Source organism: Zonotrichia albicollis, chromosome 4 (genome assembly GCF_047830755.1).
Source record: "Zonotrichia albicollis isolate bZonAlb1 chromosome 4, bZonAlb1.hap1, whole genome shotgun sequence".
Lineage (NCBI taxonomy): Eukaryota > Metazoa > Chordata > Aves > Passeriformes > Passerellidae > Zonotrichia > Zonotrichia albicollis.
Window position 1 is genome coordinate 39,761,747 of NC_133822.1, and position 22,718 is coordinate 39,784,464.

The following is a 22,718-nucleotide window of genomic DNA, read 5'->3' on the forward strand; positions in this document are numbered from 1 at the left end:
AATTCCATGATGGAGTTCTGCCACAGCTGTTGCTTACATGTTTTAAAAAGTGTATGTAAGTCGGGAATTGTTGCAGCTAAGGAACTGTAGCACATCTAAAAAATACTTCTATACAATTTGAAGATTATCTCATTGTAGTGATCAACCCATATGTTAGTTTCAGTCTTCACTTACACCTATGCTCCTGCCATTGCTTTCTCATGCACTGCACAAGATATAGTTATATATATACACACTACATCCACGATGCCAATGAATGTCCATTTACTCATTTCTGCCTGAAAGTATTATGCTGGCTTCAAGTATGTGCTTTGCCTTTAAAAGGAAAAAACAAAAGCTCAGAGTTATGAGTTTGACATTTATTATTTCTTGCTGAAGAAACGGTCCTTATATGTGAATCTATAGAGCTTATTTAATGTGGGCAGAATGTATAACTTGGGCTTGAAATTGGATTTGACAACAACAATGAGAAAAATGTATTTTAATGTCAGAAATGTAGTTCAAATGGAAAAAAACATAGCAGGAACAGAATAAACAAAATCAACATGACTTTTCCAATCAAACTTCATTGCTTTCAAGGATTGAAAAAAAACGAGGCCTGCAGCGTTTAATGTCCCTTTAACCCTCGAATGTGTCAAGTCTCATTAGAGTTACTCAGCTCTGTCTCTGCATGTGATCTTAAAAGGTTGTTTATTCATCTCTTGTCCTTGCTCTGAAGTTATCCCTAACTTTCCTGTTTTATTTCAATAAGTCAGTGAACAACCTAAGATTTTGAAATGGATGTTTTCCTTTTGCAGTTTAATTAGGATGTTTTCTAAAACTAGTGGCTTGGAAACCTCAGTTTTCCCTTGTACTTTAAAAACTACATGTGTTATCTTCCGGGATGTTATGACTCATTCCTTTTTTTTGTTTCTTTTGAGCATTGTGGCACCTGAGAAAATCAGAGCCTCTCCATAATGAGAAAATAAATAAACATTTGCAGGAAATAAATTAATGATCACACAATACTTTTTTGAGGTGTTTACCTAATGAAACTTTCTTTTTGTAACTGAAAACAAAGTAATTGACCTGAAAAGCCTTGTAATGAGTTTAAAATTTAGGCTGCTGGAGAACAGGATTTTTAGAATATTTATGTGTTTCTTTCTGCAGTGTATTGAGTGCCAGTGCAATAATCTCTCAGCATATCCCAAACATAGCAGTAATTCTCTTTCTCCCTACATGTTCCTTAAAAGCAAGATTGGCTTTCTTGTTTCCAGACTGAGTTGTAGGGTTTTGTGCCCAAAATAGTCTCAGGAACAGCAAATTGGCTGTTGGAGCAAGCTCTTTCTTCATGTGAGAAAAAACAGCCCATTGAGCTCTTGGTAGATACCTTCTGGGCATTGCATCATTTTCATATGTAGCCTACAGATGTGATTTGCTGTATCTGAGAATTGAGTGTGCATATGCAAACAAGGTGCCACAAGAAAGCCAATGCATGTATTTGCTTTGGGCCAGCTGCTGCGTGGTAGCTCTTTGAAGCCCTTTTCTTTTCCTAGTGTGTGTGAAATAGATTTGTCAAGTAGTATGTGAAATATATGTAACCTTTTAAGTTGCAGATAAGGAATAAACCTTCTAGGTTACACCAAAGAAATAAACTGCCATATATATTGTGTGTAAGATAAAGAGTATTCATATGACCAGCTTCTATAAAGTAGCTGATTTGTTAAATTCACACCTTTGCTTACCCCATAGTAATTTGATTGTGTGCCCTTTTCTTAAGCTTAGGCTGAGCTGCTGTCAAAATCTGATGGCACAGTGATTTATTGTTTTACTTTCTTCCTACTGTTTTGTAGTTCAGAAGGGGCATTGCTTTAGGGCAGGTTGCAGGATCCTGCCCAGGTGACTTGAGATAGTCCATAGAGCATCCTGAATACCACAAGGAGAATCTCTGTTCATATGAGGCGTTGTAAGGAAGGGAATATCAAGTTATATCAGCTTGATAGTGCCTAGACCCATTTGTCCCCTTTTCATGGACAGATGCAAGTCAACATGACTTGTTCCCGTTCTTTTGTTGTTCCAAAATATGGAAGCTGTTAACATGATCTCCAAGGTATTGGCATAAAGGTTACCTGGGAAATACACTCCTTTAGCAACAGTAGGGTTTATTGCAGATGGGGTAGTTCTGTCTGATTTTTTGCCTCAGTTCACCTTCACATATCATTGTTTCTCCTTGTTCCTATGTAGGGCAGGGAAAAGAACAAGAGGTAAAAATTTGAGAAGGATTTAAAGCTGTGCATTAATAATGCTTAAGATTGCAATATCTTATTGGCTTTTCTGTTCATTCTCATGATAGTGCATAGGAGAAGACACACAAGTGTTTTTAAGTGAGGTCCTCAGTTGTCAAATTCTATCATCTGAAGAACAAAAATGGGCAGCGCTTTAGGGTCAAAAGACTGAGAGTAGAAGTTGTGTCAGGATGTTCTCATCCTCCTCTGAAACAAATCAGAGGAAGAACAGGAGCAGTCACCAGCCAGGCAATAACAAGTGTTGGTCACAGAGGAGATCAGCAGGATGAGAATGGGTGTTGCTTTTTCCTCAGCGTGCTGAAGGATGTAATTCACCAGAGAGATAAATCTGTTTGTGTGCTGTGACCTGAAGTCAGACAGAAAGCATGTGCATTGATCTGCCTAGGTACTGCTAATGGCAATTTGTTGTTAGACAAGGAATGCCCTTTGAAATCTACTTTTTCTAAGGGGGTTAGGTGTTGGTGTTTTTAAGCACTTTTTTCCTTCAGCACTGAGCCTGGTATTGGCTGTTCCTGTGTGAGCAGCAGATTTCCTGTTGGTGATGGCAGCATTGCACTTTATTTATGGATTTCTTCCTTTGCATAGTCAAACAGGTTGGAGGATATCTCTTTGACAGTTTCTCTGGCTCCAAAACATTTCATCTGTTTATGCAAATCAAATTTTATATTTCTACTCAGATTTGCATTTATTACTGGAATCCCTGGATGCAGGGATTCTCTTTGAGAAATGGGTTAAGGTTTGAGGTGGGAGTGGGGAAAATCATAGTGATTCTCTAATTTCCTGAGTATGACAGGCTAGAGAATCCAATGTCAAGTCCAAAGTTCCCTCTGAAAACTCTACACATGTCAGAAAGTGAGTTTAGGTTGCCTGTAAGTTCTTGTGGCTCCCCACAACACTAGGTGAGATATTTCTGTAGTTAATTATCCTTTAGTTTTCATAAGATTTAGAGTTTTCTTTCTAGTTTGAGCATGTCAAACCTCAGTGGTCAAATATGGAATTTCATCAGGGTTAGGTGGGTTTTTTTTTTTGGTTTTGGGGATTTTTTTTTGTGATTCAAGAACCATCTGTTACCCAAAACCTTTCACATGTGCATAAGTATATATTCTATTACCATCCTAGTTTTTAAATTCTTGGTTAACTAGGATGAGCTTCCTTGGGATTTGAAGCATAACTTTTAGACCTTGGATGCTTCTGTAGTTATTTCTAAGATTGCTGGAAGGTGACATTGCATTTTGCTAACAGACTGGTAGGTAGCATGTACAGAAATATTTTCAACTCCCTTCATCTTTTATACTTAGCAGATTATTTACTGCTTAGCTTCAGACCTGCATGGAGCTCTTATAAAATAACTATGTACAATGATTCCCAAATTCTCTTCAATTTTTACTCTCCTAAGCATAACCAACCATCTCTGTCCTTAGGTGAACAGCTAGTTCCATATGGCACCAGGAAAAAGCCCTCTGTCCAAACAACTAACTACCCCATGCATTTGCTCTATAACATTTCCTTGATTATATTTATTGTTTTTTACCTTGCTTTTGCTTGCCATTTAGCAAAAAGTCATTCTCATATGACTTCCAGTCATTCCTTACACCTTTATATATAACAGTTGCCTCCTACTTAGATGTTTTTTCTATTCTGGATGGGAAATTATCCCTTTTAGAGCACTGTTATGTAGAACTGTGTTTTTCATCCAACAATGAATTGAATTAGTTTATACTGAACTTTGATTCTCAATTTCTAATGTCAATCTACTATACTTTCACCCTTGTCAGCTGCTGTGATTTTTTTCATTGCTTGTATTCTTCAGAAACTTCAAGATATTTCGTTGAGGAAAACTACTGGTATGCATTCCTTCTTGGAGCCTTTCCTCTCACATCACATTTATGTTTGAAAGGGCTCTTCATCGCATTCCTTTCTGATGGTTGACTGCAGATCTGTGTTGGTACCGAGACTGTAATGTGCCTCTTAGTACATTGACCCATATCTACTCTAGATGTAATGTGCAATCAGTTTAAAGCAGACAGTGCTGTCTTTATTATCCCACACAATTTGCTGGTCTCTTCTGTCTGCCTGAATGCTTTGTAACATTGAAGTAATTTGAAAAATTCTAGTAGGCTTCAGAAATCACGTTGAATTGCACTTATTATCAGAAACAAATTTTTCTGCTCTATTCATTATCCAGGTTTCCTCTACTGGCTTAGAGACTGTTCTGTTTGCTTTGCTTTTCTTTACACTTTCATGGTTTAGTTTTAATAAAACCATGGGGGATAATTTGATAATTTATATTCAAGTAATGGTATCACATCCTAACTTCTGAATGTGCTCCCTAATAAATACTAGTTAAAAGCCCTGCAGAGTTATCTAGTTTGGTGGTATCCAAATGCAAGGCACTCCCACCATAGAGAGAGAAACTTGCAAGGTTTATGAACTTTGGTTTATGTGTGGGGAAAATAATCCACAGGATATTGGTTACCTAGGCAGTGTTTAATGTCCCATATCCTTGTCAGTCTGTTTCTCTCACTTGGGCATCAGGAAGGGTTCCAAAGCAGTATGTCTCTCTGCTGCTTCCAGGGAGCTTTAACAACTTAGTAAATATTGCTGAGCATGGCCCAGGTCTACTACTCTGTTGTGTTCTGTGACAAACTGGGCATCCCTTCTTTGTTTTTCTACCATGGAACACAGGCTCCTTTATTGTCATCACTTCATATTCCAGTTGAATAAGCAGTTGACTTGTCTGAAAGTGGGTGTACAGCTCTCTTTTGCTCATCAGGATCACTAGTTACTCACCTAAAGAGTTAATTTTATTTTTTCCTAGCAAATTGTTGATTCATTTCCCTGTGGGTTTGACACCTGCCTTTAGATGGGATGCAGAAGGTGGGATAACCTTAGAAGTAAGTTGCAGTTGGGTCACTGTTGTCAGTGGCTTTAGGGAGCTGTACCTTTGGAAAGAAATTCTGGATTCCCTCTTGTAAAATTTCTTAAAAATTGTCTCTGCCATCAGAGACAGAGTTTTATCTCTTCACTAATATAGTGACAGCAAGGGCAGCCATTCTAAGTGTAGGTAGAGGCAGTCTGGGTACCATTTAGTGATTCATGTCCTAGAAAAACATGATTTTACAGTTTCTCCCTCTGCTTAGAGCAGTGGCTTGCTGTTTAGGAAATAGTTGCAACTGAGGGCATCTGCCCTGCTGTGGTGTGTTCTTAAGTTCGTTAGTTTGCTCCCCCCATTTTCTGTATTACTTCCTGCTGCTACCCTGCCAGTTAGGTTGCTATGGAAATGAAACTGCTCCTCCCTTGGTTTCTCTTATAAAGTGAAAGTTGTTTCCTCCTTGGGGTCAGTCAATCACTCCTTTTCTCCTCCCAGGTTTCGAGAATTTTCTTTTCTCTGGGAGTTATGGTTGGCTGTAGCCCCGGAGCCCCTCCTATAATTTATAACAGTTGGTTACTTTAGTATATCAGTTATGTTTCGTACCTCCAAATATGTATTTCTATTGGATAGCCAAGTTTCCCTGCCTTCTTCCCCCCTTTTCCCTTAAAACCCTCTCCTGCCCCCTGTTCGGGGCCATTTGCTGGGTGTTTCCCCTCCTTGTTGGTTCTTCTGTAATAAACCAACAGTTTACCCCCAGCAAGTAGTCGCCTCCTAATTCATCTCTCACCGCGCTGCTCCAAGCTATCCCCCAGCTCAGCCCAAGGCCAAGACGCCGAGGGGGGCTGTTTTCTGATGCGCAGGGGCCCTGGCCTTCGCCCCTCACCAGATAGCCGGATGCCAGGGCCGTTCACGCCCCCGCGCAGAGTGGCGCCCAGTGTGGGGCAGGAGAGGGTTTTAAGGGAAAAGGGGGGAAGAAGGCAGGGAAACTTGGCTATCCAATAGAAATACATATTTGGAGGTACAAAACATAACTGATATACTAAAGTAACCAACTGTTATAAATTATAGGAGGGGCTCCGGGGCTACAGCCAACCATAACTCCCAGAGAAAAAAAAAATCTCGAAACCTGGGAGGAGAAAAGGAGTGATTGACTGACCCCAAGGAGGAAACAACTTTCACTTTATAAGAGAAACCAAGGGAGGAGCAGTTTCATTTCCATAGCAACCTAACTGGCAGGGTAGCAGCAGGAAGTAATACAGAAAATGGGGGGAGCAAACTAACAAACTTAAGAACACACCACAGCACTGCCCTTTTTTAAAAATTTATTTTACCCATCTAGATTTCCTTCAAACAAACAAATCCCCACAAAACAAACCTAAACTTTGAAACTTCATTCTAATCTAAGCTAGAGATTAAGATATAGTGCATATCTATAGTAATAGTGGTGGTAAAACACAACCAAACACCAAACCCACACTTCAAAGGGAACAATAAATCCATGGCTTACCTCATCTATTTGCATGTGAAACATTAACTAATGTGTTTTCTTGAGGTTGTTATTTAACATGTATATGACTTACTGAAAGTATACTAAAATATTGATCAAAATAATGGTAGTAAATACAGAGGTAATATATAAACAGTACAAGAAGCTTGTTTACTTTATAAATGTGCACATATAAAAAGCACTCAGTGCTCTTAGAAATCTGAAAATATTCCAGCATATGGAAATGAATTGGTCATAAATAATCTGAAATATTCAAATATTTCAGGCATACTTTAAAAAAAAGCAACCACAACACAAGCAAACAAAAAACCCCAAAACTACTCAAACAACTGGTTCAAAACTCCACAATCTCTAAGTTCCTCATGAGCTCCTTTTCCTGAGTGCTGTACACTTACACTCTGCCCAGGATTTGTCATCTTGTTGTGCCAAGTGTGTTGTAATTCCTAATAGTGGTGACTGTTTCTAGGTCAGACAAGTTGGGAAGAGTAATTTTGTACAAGGCACAGAAATAGTGTTTTACAATGGAAAGGTACGCCTTGCTACAAATTACTGCACTAACTCCATACCACAGACTGCCTGAACTGCTGGTAGTGATATACCAATTTTGCAACTGGTACAGTAATTCATCTTAGTATTGTTTGAAGAAGAGAGCAAGGGAATGAGGAATTTTGGGTTACACATTTCTCAAAGTGGTGGAGGAAGGGACTGAACTACCCTAGTCACTATTCTGGCTGTCCCATTGTCTTTGTGGCTTATTATATGTGTGGCACTTAACATACTTGCAACACTTTAAAAGGGTATTGCAGTGAAAACTGCAGAACCAGGCTCTGCTTTTCTTGGCATGAGACTTTAGCATGTGAGGGAGTACATGTACTAATACTATGTTAAACTGTTTGTTTATGAAAAGACTTTGAAAACTTCCCTACCACTTCTTGATATGCCTATTAAAACAAAGAAAGGCAACTAGCAAAGGAGTGGTGTTAGGGAAGGAAGGCATGCTTTTAGGAGAAAAATGTAACCATACACACATTGAGTTCTTTTGGATCAGAAATGTTACAAAACTTCTAATACTGCTCCATTGCAGGTGAAGTTGTTGTGTGGGCAGTGGTGACTAATGTCTTTGTTTTCCATTCTTCCTAGAAATTAAGAAGCCACCAGTGGCCCCCAAACCAAAATTTGTCCTAGGACACAAGGCAGCACCTCCACCTGTCGCACCGAAGCCTGACATTGTACTTTGTGGTGGGATACAAGCAGCAAGGAAAACCAAGCCAGCAATTGCACCAAAACCAAAGGTTCTCAAGAGCTCCTCCATTCCTGAAGTTAAGCCTCCATCGTCTGCACGAAAAAGCACAAAAAGCTTTGAGGAGCACAGGGAAGATCCTTCTCAAACTCTAGACCATTTGAACTATAAAAATGAAACCTCAGAAGGGAGTACTGGAAATACAGCATATATTCTACCTGTGTCACCTTGCAAATTTGAATGCCTTCATAAACTTGGAAATGGAGAGAACACCTGTAAAACTCAGATCATTCTCGAGCACTTTGACACCTTAGAAAACATCAAGCTTGGTGAAAGAAATGCACTGTCTCTGGGGGATAGTCACAATGAAAAATTGGCAAGTAGAAGTCAGGTGGTTTTGAAAGCCAGCATTTTGGAAGAGAAACTTAAAGATGTCCTAACTCATGGTGTGTTTCCTAACAGCAGTCCTGTGAGACACAGGTATGCAGACAAATTTGACAAAGGGAATGGCAGCAGTTCCAAGAATGATGTTAAAATAGAGTTTATGGAACTTGTACAGTCTTCGTCAGCTTCTGAAGTAGTTAAAGGGAAGCAACAAAATGTTGATGGTAAGAATATTGCTGGTGAGTTTCAGATGTCTGAAATTTGTCCTAGTTTGATTGAAAATAATCACTGTTGTTCTTCCTCACTGGACAAGGAAACTGTAGAGAATGAAAATTTAAGTAGTAATAGGATGTTTTCAGGTGAAGTAGGGATGAAAGCAGACGCTGATAAAGCCTCCCCTGAAACATCTTCAGTCCTGAGTTCCAAAGTGCTTCCTGTCCCTAAGCCAAGAAAGCCACGTGCTGCATGTCTAGTCCGTCAGGATGGCATAGACAGCACAGGAGAAGGAACAAAGGAACCATCGAATTCAGAGAAAGATTCTCATGGTGTTGTGGACCAAAGCTTAAAAAAGCCAGCAAGAATTAATGTCCTTGGTCAAAGTGTGTGTTATAATAATAATGCAGAAGTGTTTCATCCTGAAAAATGTGAGGTAACTCAAAGCAATGCAGGAATAGTGTCTCAGGTAAAGGAGCCTGCTGTGAAAGAGTCAGCTTCACAAAATCTTTTGCCTCAGTTTTCACACGGAAGTCCTGATTTGGGGAGACACGTTGAATCTTCTTTAAATGCTGACCATAACTTGGTGGATGACATAACAGATGACACCAGTATGCCAGATGCTGTGGACAAAAGGACTGAGTTTGTCAGGTGTCATACCCTGTCCATGAGTTTGCCAAAGCAGGTCAAATTGGCAAGCAGTCAGCACTCACCTGCTGTCAACAGCCTTCATGTTTTCCCACAAAACTTGGAAAATAAAGAACTTAAAATAAAGGATGAGAGTTCCCCAAAAGTTATTCCTAAGAAACCACAGAGACATGGCCTTCCAGCTGCTGGCCTGCTGAAAAAAGCTGCATCGGCAGAGCTTGTGGACAAAAGTTCTTACACCTGCAGTGAAGACAAATCGAACAGCCTTCTAGAAGGATCTCCCTTTGCACATCCACGAGCCAAGGAGCAGGATGCACTTTCGTCTTGTGACATACCCAAACGTTCTTCTGAAAAACCCGTCTGGAAGTTACCTCATCCTATTCTTCCCTTTTCAGGAAATTCTGAATCATTAAAAACTGCTGCCAGTTTCAGCCACCTGACTGTTGTGACGAAGCCTAGGGCCAAGTCTCTCTCTGCTGTGGACATGGACAGGACAGACAAGCCCTGCAAAGACCATCACAAGAAAAATAGTTTGAAAAAGCTTCTGAACATGAAGCTGTCGGTTTGCTTAAAGAAAAGCGACTTCCAAAAATTTCTGTCTAAAGGCAGCCAGTCAGTGGAGAGTGCTATTGCCAACCTTTCCAATGGGAATGGGTATGGAAATAACAACAGTAACATAGGGTCTGTAGGCAGTGAAAGGAAAGCTAAATCTGCCAAGGCACATTCTGTAGAAATAAGTAGTCCGGCATTACAGAAGAAGAGGCAGAGAAACAGAAGTCAGCCTGAGATGCGAAATAACCAAAGGCTGGAGTCTTTAGAAAGACATGGACTTTTGGCAGAGAATTTGTCCCAAATGCCTCTGAATTCTGTAACCAGCACTTGTGATCCAGAGTATGAGAATGTGCGCCACTATGAGGAAATACCTGAGTATGAGAACTTGCCTTTTGCTATGGGTGCTAGGAGAAATCTCTGCTCGGAATGGCAGAACTCCAGCAGCATGGAAGACCAGAGCACTGACTTCTATGAATTTGAGGAGCCTTGTGAAGCTGCAAGCAGGCATTGGAGGCTTGACAGGTAAAATAAAGAGAAAAGGGAAATTAAACAGCTGCATTGTAACTCTGTTGTTTTAAGTATGTTTAAATGATAACTTGAGAGGCTATACCTCTTCCATTAAATGTCAGCAGGACAGTTGTTTCTGTATATTTTTCTGTAGGCTTTTGTTGTTTTGAAAACTCCTTGCACTTGGCAGTGAGTCAAAAGGAAAAGTAAGCTAGCTTTTCCTCATATATTCCTCAAAATTTGGGAAACTTTTCCACGTTTAATTAAAGCAAATCAGATACAGTCATGTATTTGTATTCAAGAATATTTCAGTGGGGAGTAATGAACCTTACCAGTCTCACAGTGAACTGCAATAACCATCCAAAGAGTGCATAGTTGCTAGGTTTGTAGGGGGAATGAATATATTTTTAGATCTGTTGATAGAGCTGGGAAGAGCAGACAAGCTTTTGGTTATGCAAATTCTTTATCAGGTCTGGAAAGCTTTTTTGGGTATAACAGAAGCTCCTGCCTCTCTCTAAATACAGTGAGTCCTCTGAGTCTGTCTGTGCTCCCAGCAAAGGTGATAGTGGTGCACAGTTTCTGTGTGACTCACAGAATATTAGCATGATGGGGTTTGGTAACTCTGCAGGTTGCTGCTGTGTTTCTTTAGCTCAGGAGGCAGTGGAGACAGATCATGTCAGCAGATTCAAAAAGGGATTGGACAGGTTCATAGATATGAGGAAACGGCCTCTATTTGCCCCAGGGAGGTTTAGATTTAATATTAGGAAAAATTTATTCACTGAAAGGGTGGGCAGTCACTCTTTGGGATAGGCTGCCAAGGGAAGTGGGGAAATCACTGTCCCTGGAAGTGTTCAAGAAATGTCTGTCTGTGGCACTTGGGGACACGGTTTAGTGATGAACTTGGCAGTGCTGGTTTAACAGCTGGACTGAATGATCTCTGAGGTGTTTTCCAACCTCAATGATTCTGTGATTCTACATCCAAAATGGCTGCTAAATGGAATAGGTAGGAATAGATATTTTAATATTTGTATTGTTGTGATGGATGCTGGGAGGAGAAATGAGTCACAGGGAGTGGCCAGACTCATGTGCTCTCCCTAAACAGCATCACTTAGTGTGTCTGTCAGTGTGGTAACATGTAAAGCATCACTTTGTCCCAGTATGGTATCATGCAATTTCTTAACTTCAGCTGATCAGTTTATCTTACAGATCCTAAAGATTTATCTCAAACCAGCAATAAGGATTTGAATCAAATATGGAGCCTGTATATTGCAAACTTCTTCATGCTCTTGAGAACATATGCACAATGACAAGAATAAATTAATTAGCTTCTACATAGTCACATTTAACTTCCTTTTTCACTGAGAGTTACTAAGCTTTGTTTCATTTTGGATGTGTGTATAGTAAACACATGCTCCAAAGAATCTGTGTTCTCTTAGATAGGAAGAGACAAATATTTTAAGGGGCATCCTATGTTAATTGTTATATAGCTAATATTATCAACATAGGTCTGTTTGTTGGGAAGGGTAAAACCTTATAATGGAAAATAGGATTTCTAGTTATGGGCTAGGTACTGGTACATTTATTCAAGTGGTTGTTGAGTATGTTTATAGTTTACAGCAGGGTGTTTCGTAGTTTTGTCTTTGGTATACACTGACAGAGTGTATGCTTTTTGTTTAAGTCTAATCTTAGAGCATCTTTCAGGGATTTTGACCATGTTGTCTTGGTATTTCCTCAATTTGATGTACCTAAGAAGGGTGAGACCAAACTTGCATAAGGATGCATTTCATGTGTTTATGTGACTCATTTTGGTTTATGTTACTTTGTTCTGAATACAGGTGAATATCTGTCAGCTTTAGGAAGAGGATAGTATTGCTGTATGAAGCATAGTAGATGTGAGATTGCAGTTGCTCCTGAAGTGAAATTCTGTAGCTTTCTTATTTGGCTAAATTGTGAGATTTATTATTTCTTCTCCACACAAATCTTCCCCAGTACCAATGGTGGTATAAGGGTTTAAGTGGTCTCTCTGACACCCCTACACCTGAAGCTGCTCCTAAATTGGATGTCCTTGGCTGGGTTTGTGTTGTTTTTCTTTAAAAAGCACCCATAGAAAACAAGAACCAGACCCATTAACATGTTTATTTTAAATCAAATGAAATAGTCGGAAACTGCCTTAGGAAACAAGTGATGCATGTGGTTACTTCAACAGATTTCAGAGAATAAAGAAATCCCTAGGGAAAAAAAAAGGCTCACAACAGTACAGTAGTCTCCTGACCTGGATCAGTGCTGCTGGGAGAGCAGGGATGAATATTCGTTTTGGCTCTGCCTTGGGAGGTGGAAGGGTCCTCGCCCAGACGGGCCAGGCAGGCGGCTTCTCCAGTTTTCCCATCCAGTATTATCTCAAATCCTTTGAAGCTTCCTTATCAATGTTGTCTTACCCTTTCTGCATAGTTCTGTAAGAGCTTTTTATCATTTCCTGGGCCAGGCTGTATTATAAAACCAGTTGGAGAAACAGTGCTGCTGTTGTTACTGAAATAATTGCCTCTCGCGTTTTCCCCAGCCTGTCAGAACATGCACTCAGCTCTTTTTCATAGATTGTGGCACACAGATTCCTGTAATGCACTGCTAATGGGGACCTCAAAGCAAATTGTCTTATGATTAAAACCAATGTACAAATGAGATTGTTCTGAGAAATTCAGACCAATAGCCCACACTTCGAGTCATAAAAGCATATTCAGTATATTAAGTCTGGATGCCAATCTTGCCATTACCAGAAGAGTTCGGTGGTGTCTTCAGCTCACACTACATTTCTTTCTGGAGGAAGAAGTAAGATTTGATAATGTACTGAATGCTTTGGTGTTTACAGAGGAATTTCCTCACAATCCCATGTGGTGAAACCAGTATGCTCTAATGGAGAATGGTAATAGCTTTTGACGCTTTTATCTGAACTTCGTATGTCACGTTTAATTCAGCTATGTATTGTTTGCTTGAGCCTTCCCACAGGGAATTACATGCAAGTGGCAGGCCTGGGTAATTAATGGTAGGTAGCAGTTGTCAGGATTTAATTTCTGAGATATTTGATGTCAACCTCTTTTCTACTGAAAAGAGAAGGCTTGGCGTTGAAAGGAAGAGAGTCAGGGTCCTGATCTGGTGTATGAACCACTGAGGTGGAACAGGTGCTGCTGCTGCTGAGAGTCATGGATTTGGCTTTTGTTACGTACTTCGTGGGAATATTCTCAATAAAGTAAATAATGTCAATAGCTTGGGAGCAGATAGTTTATGTTTTGTTTCCACTATACAAAAAAGAAGTCTTTTAAAATGGTGTTAAAGGATTATTTATTTTTGTCTAGCCTACCTGTTTAACTGCCAATTTAAAATGGATAATTTAGATGAATGGGCTTTTATGAGTACTGTATAAACAAAGTGAGTGAAGACTAGATGCTGTGAGATAGAAAATGTTCTGTTAAGTGTAAAAGAAGTTTTAAATATTATTATCCAGTCAGATAATAGGAAATGCAGCTCCCTGAGATTGCTGGATTTTGGGGTTTTTTTAATGTTTGGGTTTTTGGTTTGTTTGTTTGTTTTGAGTTTTGTTTGTGGTCTTCCTTTTGGTATTACATTTTCCTATGCAAGGCAGTTGTATTTTAGGTTGAGTGAGTCTACTCCTTCAGCCTCCTGGGAATAGCATACTGTATTTACTGGCTACTTTTGACAGTGTTCCTTGAAGATATTGCAAATGTACATGATTTCTATTTTATTTATGACTGTGACATTGTGTTTCCAGCTAGGATTTTTCTTTGGAAAGGCCTGGAGAGGGGAGAGTACCATGTGACAACAATCCTTTATGATTTCAACGCTGGTTTAATCAAATATTACTTTGTATTTTACCCACACCTGCTGATTTAGAATAATCCATTGGTTTTCTAGCAATGAGCATGTCAATGCAAAATATAAGTTTAATTTTCTGTACTAAATTCTGCTTTGGGGACTGAGTCCCCAGAGGTCAATTAAGTGTCCATGAAAACCTTCGTGGAATATTGAATTTCATATAATTTCATATTGAAATCTGTGTGGTTAAGCACTTTGCTTTGATGCATGTTCCTCTTTGATGTTGTGGTGGAGGTTTTTTGTATGTTTTTTGGGAGTTTTTTCTGTGTTTTTTGGGGTTTTTTTGCAATTGCAAAATTCCCATTCAGAAACACTAAATTAATAAAAGACTGCAAGATCTAAATAGCATTTAAAATATTGCAAGTTCAAACCCTTATGCTGAGATTTGAATGCACAAAATACATTTTAGGTATTGGATGTGTTATACCCATGTCTTCTTTTTACTGAATTTTTTTTTTGATAGATATAACTTCTTGATAAATAGAGACCAAGTATGTAGAAATAGATTTTTTTATATATTTCATATTTTCATATATTTCATTTTATTTTATATTTCATATTTCATTTTTTTATATTTTATATTTTCTGATCTGAAGAAGGTCAGTTCTTCCTTCTGCATCAGCTCTGCAGTTTTGCCTTGTCTTCCAATCTCCCCGTGTGCCTAGCTGGCTTCTGCCATCCTTGGTTGTACATAAAATTCTTTCCCTGCAATTGCCCATCAGGTTTTAATGAAATAGCTGAGAAGTGGTAGTAATACAGTTGCTTGGGAATATTGATGTTTCACATAAGGACTTAGGGGACAGTGCAAGTGCTGGGACCCTTGGCTCTGGAATTCCTCTATTTTGTAGTGTCAAGTTCATTATTTTGTACCACAAGTGTAGCTACATGGAAGGCTCACAGTTAGTTGCTCAGGAGAGCATATGGACTGTTTTGGGTTTTCTTTCTTTCCAAGAGACTTTATGTGAGTCAGTGTCTCCATGGTCTGCCTTTCCAGTAAGAGAAGTTTTCCTTAGCATTGGAGTGTCTTTCAGTGGTACAGCTTTACAGTGTAGTCTGCTATACAACTTGAAATAAAATGTATATACTGTAAGAAGAAAATAGGTACTCTGGAAAAATACTCAAATCTTCAAAAGCAAACTGGTAGAACCATGCTGATACTTTCCTCTCTTGACTCCTCCTCTTTTTAGGATTTTTAATATCAGACTAAATAGAAACTTCATTAGAATCTTGACACATCCTCATGCAAATATGTTTTTGAGATGTGCTGATTTAATCTGTTTTGACAGTGGGAGAGATCCTGAGGTCTGATTGTCTTCATCTTCAATGAGAGAGAGAAAGAAGTTGGAGAACTGCATTTTTCCAATACTGTTATTCTGGTGTACAGTTCAGTCAGGAAAAGATTTAAAATGTCTTATGACATCGAAATAATTGTGAAGGTCCCAAGATGGTAGTGAAAAAGAATTTTTGTTTTTGATATTTATTTAATCCCTCTTTTCAAGGGCTCCCCCTTGATTTTGGTAAAAGAAAGAGATGGGTATAGAAGACTGGCACGGCCAGGAAAACTTCTGACAGAGTTGGAGGTGCAATAGCAAAAGTCTTGTAAGTGATCAGGTGGTATTAAAAGTGCTACATAAAACCAGGTGTGGTTTCAATTCTCGATGTTACCTTTTTATTTTACGAGAGGCAATAAGATGGTGTCAGTGGTGATGAGGCAGGCGGTGCTGTGAGCGCTGCCCAGCTGCTGGGTGAGTCCTCATCTGCTCTCCTAAAGATTCGGTGGCTACTTTGGTCAGTCTTGTGCAGTCTAGAAAATTACATCGTATAAACCTTGATGCACATGCACTCCATATAAAAATGGCACTAAAAGAGCCATTTTGAGGGTAAGCTGCGCTATCCTTTGTTTCCCGCTGAAGGAATGCTCATCCCAGATAGCAGCAATGTCCAGCCTTGCGTTGCCGTTGCTGCCCCGGTACAATGGAAGGATGTCCTTGTCCTTCCGGAGCCGCTGCCCTCAGCCCGGTGCCTGGCTCCGTGTGCCGGGGGGAGCTCCTGAGTCCCCTCGGCTCCTTCCTAGCCCTGCTCGTGCCTAACGGGAACTCGAGCGTCACGCACTTGCGGAAATTAATCTGCAGTGCTTTATCTTTTTCTTTCCTCTTTTATTCCATGTCTGTGTTTTTCCTAATTTTGGCATTCTTCGTATGTATTTCCTTTTCTTGAAGGCGGAGGAAGCTCAGTTAACGCTGCATATTTGTCACCGATGGTGGCCTTTCTCCCCCGCCTCCACCGTGTGTGCTCGGTCTCCTTTTGCCAACCGTGATATAAATTAGCAAAATGTAGCTCTAGAGAATACATCAGATGCAGAGTGGAGAGTCTAATGGGATATGAGAATTGATGAAAGACCCATTTATATGTTCAACAGCAGCCTTTTCCTGTGGGTTATTTTCAGCATCAGCTCAGGAAATGTGCTTGTGGAGCTCTATGGCACAGCGATATTCCAACTGCATTCTAATGTAGTAGTATCTGTAAAACAGTATCATTTTTAGGTGGCACAAAATAAATGTGTAAAGAAAGTGATCAAAATATAAACTTAGTTTTTTATTTAAATGCCGGCAGTGATATTGATATGCCACATTTACCCAGCATTTCTATTTGACCTAGTTAAAGATGTTTTAATGAATAGATTTACAAAACTGCAGCTATGTTGTTTCAATGCACTAGATAAAATTTAGGTAAAGAAATGCTTGGTTTTATTTTAAATGCTAGAATCCAGTAAGCTTCATTTAGAAACATAAAGTTTATGCAAGTTTTAATTTTTCTTTGAAATATTTTTGTGCTTATAAAAAACTGTTCTACTCAAGCAGAAGAAGACTAAAGAAATCTTTAAGGTAGTTTTTACCAAATCTACCATTTTGAAAGCTACAACCTGAGCCTTATGGCTCAGTGATTTCAACTGATGAAAGTTCACTTGGGTTTTTTGTTGCCTTTTTCCTAGTGGTGTTTGTGGAGGTGAGCTGTTCTGTACAGATTTTTAGAGAAGATGAAAAGTTTATACAGAGTGTCTAAATCCCATTCTTCTAATTTGTGCAAAAGATTAGAGGAAGACATAGCACAAGTCTAATAAATAATCTTGCAAGCAGCTCAGTTATTCTTTACTCTCCGTCCGTGTTACTCTTGACCAAACTATTTCAGCCTCTCTTTTCTGACATACTGTCCAGGAAGCTGCATCAGCTCCCGTGCATGCAGAGTTGTGTGTTTAGGAACTAAGCCACTCCATTTTTATTTCAGATCTAGGTCACTGCCTTTTGAGTAATCCGTTACTCAGCTTTTGTCATCTTCTCTATCTGGTATGTAAAAAAACCCAAGTGCAATAGGATGTGCATTATTTTTAAATTGAGTGAGCAGCTGTTTGAAGAGAGATATTGGAGCCCTGATTCAGGAATAGTCATGCAAAAATCATAAAACTAATGCTGAGTCAATAGAGAAGATATTGGGTAGGGCCTTGCATTAACTGTGATTACAGTGAGCAGAAGTAGCTGTGCATTGAAATGTCACTGTAGCTCTGGCAGGGTAAGATCAATTTTATTTGAAATGGGTATTAATAGGAAGTTTTGTTCTCACTTGGTTTGAGTTTTCCCTTTCCTATTTGATACATTTGTTTTGACTTCTTTTGTCACAATTACATTCTAGTTTACCAGAAGTCTATTTAGTGTGTGCTAGAGTTCTCTTGTGGGTTTTCCTTTTTTTGTGTGACTGGAAAATGAAGTGTTGTTTTTATTCTGATCCTGCTGCCCTTTCCCAATCTACTTCATCCCACAAGGGTCTGTTTTGTGAATTGAGGCAAGTTAGAATAAGAGGTCCTGATTGTGAACAAATGCCATATTTTTCTGGTCCTTTTTTATATTGCTTTTTACAGGAGCTTCTTCCAAAGATCTTTCCCATGAGCATTGCAGCTCTCCCTATGAAACAAGAATAAATGATAGAGGAAGGCAAAAAGATTTAAATTCTACTGTAAATCTCTGCAAGGAGATGATTTGAGAGCTGTTCACACCTTTTTTAAACTGTGCTTTCTAAAGTCATGCTGCAAAGTATGCTCATGACTGTAAATTCTCTTTACCTACCCTGGGAGAGAGGTAATCCCTCACAGCGTTTGGTGGTGATGGAAGCACCAGTGCAGGGATCCCTTTCCTGTTCCATGCTTCCAGCCAAGGGTTTAAATCCCTAGGTTTTGCCACAGCACTTTACTTTATGACAGTGCTCGATACTGTCCCATTGTTCCCTCCTGGATCATATTCTGCTACATTGGCTTCATCTGCTTTGGGCACCTTTGCTGGAATGGGTAAGGTAAGGAAGACTCCTGGCCTAGGCTGCATTTCACTCACATTTTTTGCTTCGTGGTCCAATATGCCAAAGCAGACTGGAAAAGCAGAGGGACATGGAGATGACAGTGAGGGAGGGGATTTTTTAGCTCTAATGGTAGACAGTCACCATTGTTCAGAAGGTCTGGAGTTCAGGTGACAGTTCTGAATTTATGACAGGTTAGGCTCCAGGTGCATCTAGAGTGATATGCAATTCATCTTTATGCTTTCTAGACTGGCTTGTGAAAGGAATTGTGCTGGTGTTGACTTTTTCAGGCTGGTTGTGGAGGGAACGTATTCAACAAACTGTAACTCCATCAAAAGGTGCAGTAATTGATGCCTTTTGCTGATCAGTTATCTCATTATCTATTTTCTTAAACATTCCATAGAAACCCACTTGTGATCTTGGTTAGTATTCATGGTTATTTGTCAATCTGAGTGTCTGTCCTGCTTGTCCTGATGTCAGCTGTGCCTGGCTGTTCAGAAGCTGAGCTGTCCCACTATGGGCACCAGTCTTCTTGCAGACTTTTAAAGTGAGACCTCTGTCTGTCTTATCCTTTTCTTTTCTAATGTGGCTTTGCTGTGGTGAGTGTAGAAACATCTGAAGCATGCATGTGTGTTTATGTTGAACTTTCCAGGGAACTGAGGAATTGTCAACAAACGTCTCACTGAAGATGGCTTCGGTGAGAGGCTGCCTGTGGTGAGCTATCCTTGGGTGCCTCTGGCCTCAAGAGCTCACGTTTGCAAATCACAGCTAAATAAGGAGATAATTTGACATCTGTTTGCACCTTTTTTTAAACTGTGCTTTTTAAAATTGTGCCATGGAAATATGAGCATGACTCTTTGATCATAGTGTGCCTGAAGTAGGGTTACTGACAGAATGGATTACTTAATAAATTTTGTACCTGTTTTATTAATGTGAAGCACATATGACAATTTTTTTTTGGGGTTGCTTTTTGGTGCTTTTTGTTGTTGTTGTTTTTTGTTTTATTTTTTGTGGTGTTTTTGCTCAGAATGTGAGTCAGCTGTATTTTTCTTTCATCTCATTGAGGAAAGTAGTATGTGCTGCCTTGACCTGAGGATAACAAATCCTAAACCAAATGCTGCTGGCTGCTGACACTGGGATAACTTGGTTCAAGCAAGTCAGGTGCAGAAGTTTGCAATGTGCTCAGCCAAGTATAGAAGGAGCTGCCAGTGGCATGATCTAACAGCCCAAATGTCATGGCAGCTCTCACAGTGTTTGTGATGTCCTCCTTGCCCAGAAGTCCCAGGTGTAACCAGTGAGTGCCAGAGGTAAGGACTGGGACAAAGAGGGAAGTTCTTGGTGCTTGTCCCGACAAGAGCAAACTCCTGGCATTTCCACATGGCCTCTCAGCAGCCAGCCCATTGCCCAGGAGGCAGCAGACAGCTTTCAAAGTGCAAATGGCTCTGAATGAAAATGCATTTCAGATGGATTGTATTGAGCTTTTCTTTTGATAGTGTATTTCTGTCATCAAGATCTTGGCTTTTTGTAAAAAAAGGGGACACTAATGAGTGCATACAGTACATATGATATTGTTTAAAATAATTCTGTTTCAGTTATTGAAGTCTTTAAATTAAAATTTGAAAAAGGAACCTGGAGTGCACAAATTATTTTCAGTTGTAGTTGCTCAGCTGGATGCTAGTAGTTTGTTTTCTAGCTGTCATTCTTGAGGAGTGTTTATATTTGTAATCAAATCCTTAAAATTCCCTAACCAGCCTGGAGAGAATATAGCACAACAGTGCTAAGCAATGCAAATAGTCATGGATTCATTGGTTTGGTTTGTTTGCTCCTTGTTTTGTGGTGTTTTTTTTTTTATTTTAAAGAGCACTGTAGAAGTCTGTTTTATTCTTTATTCCTTGCCATGCCACCTGTGGCAGGATTGCTCACAGAAGGAACTAGTGAATCTCACAGGCATGATCTATTTAGGTAGTCTTAAAAGATATAAACAAAAAGATCAAAATCAATTGTCATGTTCCTTGAGATCACACCAATAAAAATCCATATCTGGTTGCCTTTTTTCTTGTTATTTGTCATAATAATAAGAAGAACTTATTAATATCATTGACTTCTTACTGCAGGAGAACAAATGGCATAACGTTAGTGCTGGTGTGTAAAATCATATTTGAGAGGGCACCTTGCTATCTTGCTCTCTTGCTGTGAAAAAGCACCATTTTTGGCAGAGAAGCTGCAGCCCAAGCAGCTTGGCTGCAATAAGGCGAGCAGTCTCCAGGGCTGGCAGCCACATCAGCACTGCGAGGCACAGCAGCACCCACCAGCCTTTCTCCCTGTCCACTGCCCCTGGAGAAGAGAAATGTGATCTCAGCTGCAGCTTGTTTCATCTGTGAGTCTGTCATTAAACCAGAGAGGTGACTGAGGCTGTAGATGTCATCCCCCTGGCCTGGGTTGCATTTCATCTTCATTTGCTGCTTCATGGTGCAGTGTGCCTGAAGGAGAAATGAAAAACAGGGGAACATGAACACAAGAAGGGGTGGGATATTTTTAGCTCTAATGGTAAACAGCTACTGTTGTTCAGGGAATCTGAAGATCAAATGAGGGGTGAATATTAAGCTCCAATTAAGCTCCAGGTGCATCTAGAGTGATATGAAGTTCATCTTTGTGCTTTCTAGACTGGTTTGCTGGTGTTGACTTCTTCAGGCTGCTTGTGGATGGGAGCTATTGCAGCAAAATGTAACTAATCCAAAAAGTGCTGCAATTGATGCCTTTACTAATCTTGCTGATCACTAATCCCTTTATGTATTTTCTTAAACCTTCCATAGGAGCCCACACATGATCTTGGTTGGCATCCTTTATTATTTTAGTGCTTTGCAAGTATGCTTGCTTTCTACAACTGGTTTTCCTTTTCCAAAAACCTGTAGTAATTAAATAATAAAGACACTGGACTGTCTTTAAAAAGGAGCATTAAATAAAAGCAGAAGCAATTCACTAAACAAAACAAAAGGGTTATTAACCAAGCATTAAGTTCACTTTTGCTTTGACTTTCCAGGAGCATCTTGTTTGAACACCCTAATCAGGGAATTACTTCCTAAATTGTTTTGAGATATTAATTCGAGTTCTATATCTACAGTCCTTCCTTGAAAGAGATTCTGAATTTAGATAGTACCAAGCAGAAAAGATTCTATAGAACATTTTGGTTTTTTAGGTCTTTTACCATTGCATTTTCCCAGAAGTGAACACTAGAGTTCATGGAGGGAATCAGTTGGTGAGGCATGCTTACAGTTATTGGGAGTGTGAGGGGCTGTGAAAAAATGACAATGTTATCAGCTATTGCCTTCACAGAGAGCCAGTGTGCTTTTAGGTCTTAAAAAACTAGCAGCTGAACATGCCTTAATTACTAAAATTGATTGCAGGCAATGGTGATGTTAAAAACTGAAAATGAATAAGCACTAATAATAGTAGCTTGCTCTCTGGGGCAAAATGAGGTGCAAGCAGCTGTGAAAAGTTGGTGAAATGCTGTAATGATACAAAAAGGATTTGAGATGAAATATTATAATAGGGCATGTTAAGTTGCTCTCTGAAGTTCTGGTATGTATTTTTTAGTTGAGTAGGAACTTCAGTTTGTGTAATTTTGCCTGCATGTTGAAAGCTTGCTTTTAAAATAAATAAACATAAACACCCACAAAAAATGTGCAATAAAATACTGGAGGAAGAGACAGAAAGATAAAGAGGAGTATACCAGAGACTCCTTTTAAAACAACAAAAGGATGAGAAATTAAGAGTTTAGCAATGTTGTGTGCAAGGCTCTGTTCATTCAGCATTCCTACATATTTTTATTACTTACTGAAAGTAGGAAAAGGATCTAAAAATAACAAAGATCGCAAGGAAACGTGTGTAAAGCAGTAGCATGGATGAATCTATTTTAGCAAATACTTTGGAGCTGTGGAAACTTGCTTTTCAGTAGTTATGGTGATGCTAACACTTGAAGCCATTCCAATATACTATAAAATACTTAATGCTGGAGCATTCCATGGCAGGGAATCTTTCTGAATGATCTCAATCAACCTTAAAGTACTATCTGCTTTCTAAAGGAGTGGGAAACGGAGACTGAAATGGTAATTGTGGCTTCAGGCCATAGTGCCCTGTGGAGGGTCCAAATCAACAGTGTCTGAAAGTGAAGCCACAGGTGTATCTGAAGCTTCTATTATAAGACAAATAAACTAGTCTGAACTAGTCTTGGTCATCTCTTGAAGACAATAAGTGGTTTTTATGCTGAGTCCCAGTGGTAATAGT

General features: G+C 39.4%; 1 protein-coding gene across 2 annotated transcripts in view; it reads left to right on the plus strand.

The window, feature by feature from the left end:
* The window catches only part of FGD6 (FYVE, RhoGEF and PH domain containing 6), a 73,096-nt gene that overhangs the window by 2,760 nt on the left and 47,618 nt on the right, over window positions 1–22,718 (plus strand). For both annotated transcript variants that reach the window (XM_074539601.1, XM_074539600.1), the window contains exon 2: window positions 7,805–10,223. In XM_074539601.1, coding sequence (XP_074395702.1) covers window positions 7,805–10,223 — 2,419 coding nt within the window. The remainder of the gene's footprint in view (window positions 1–7,804; window positions 10,224–22,718) is intronic.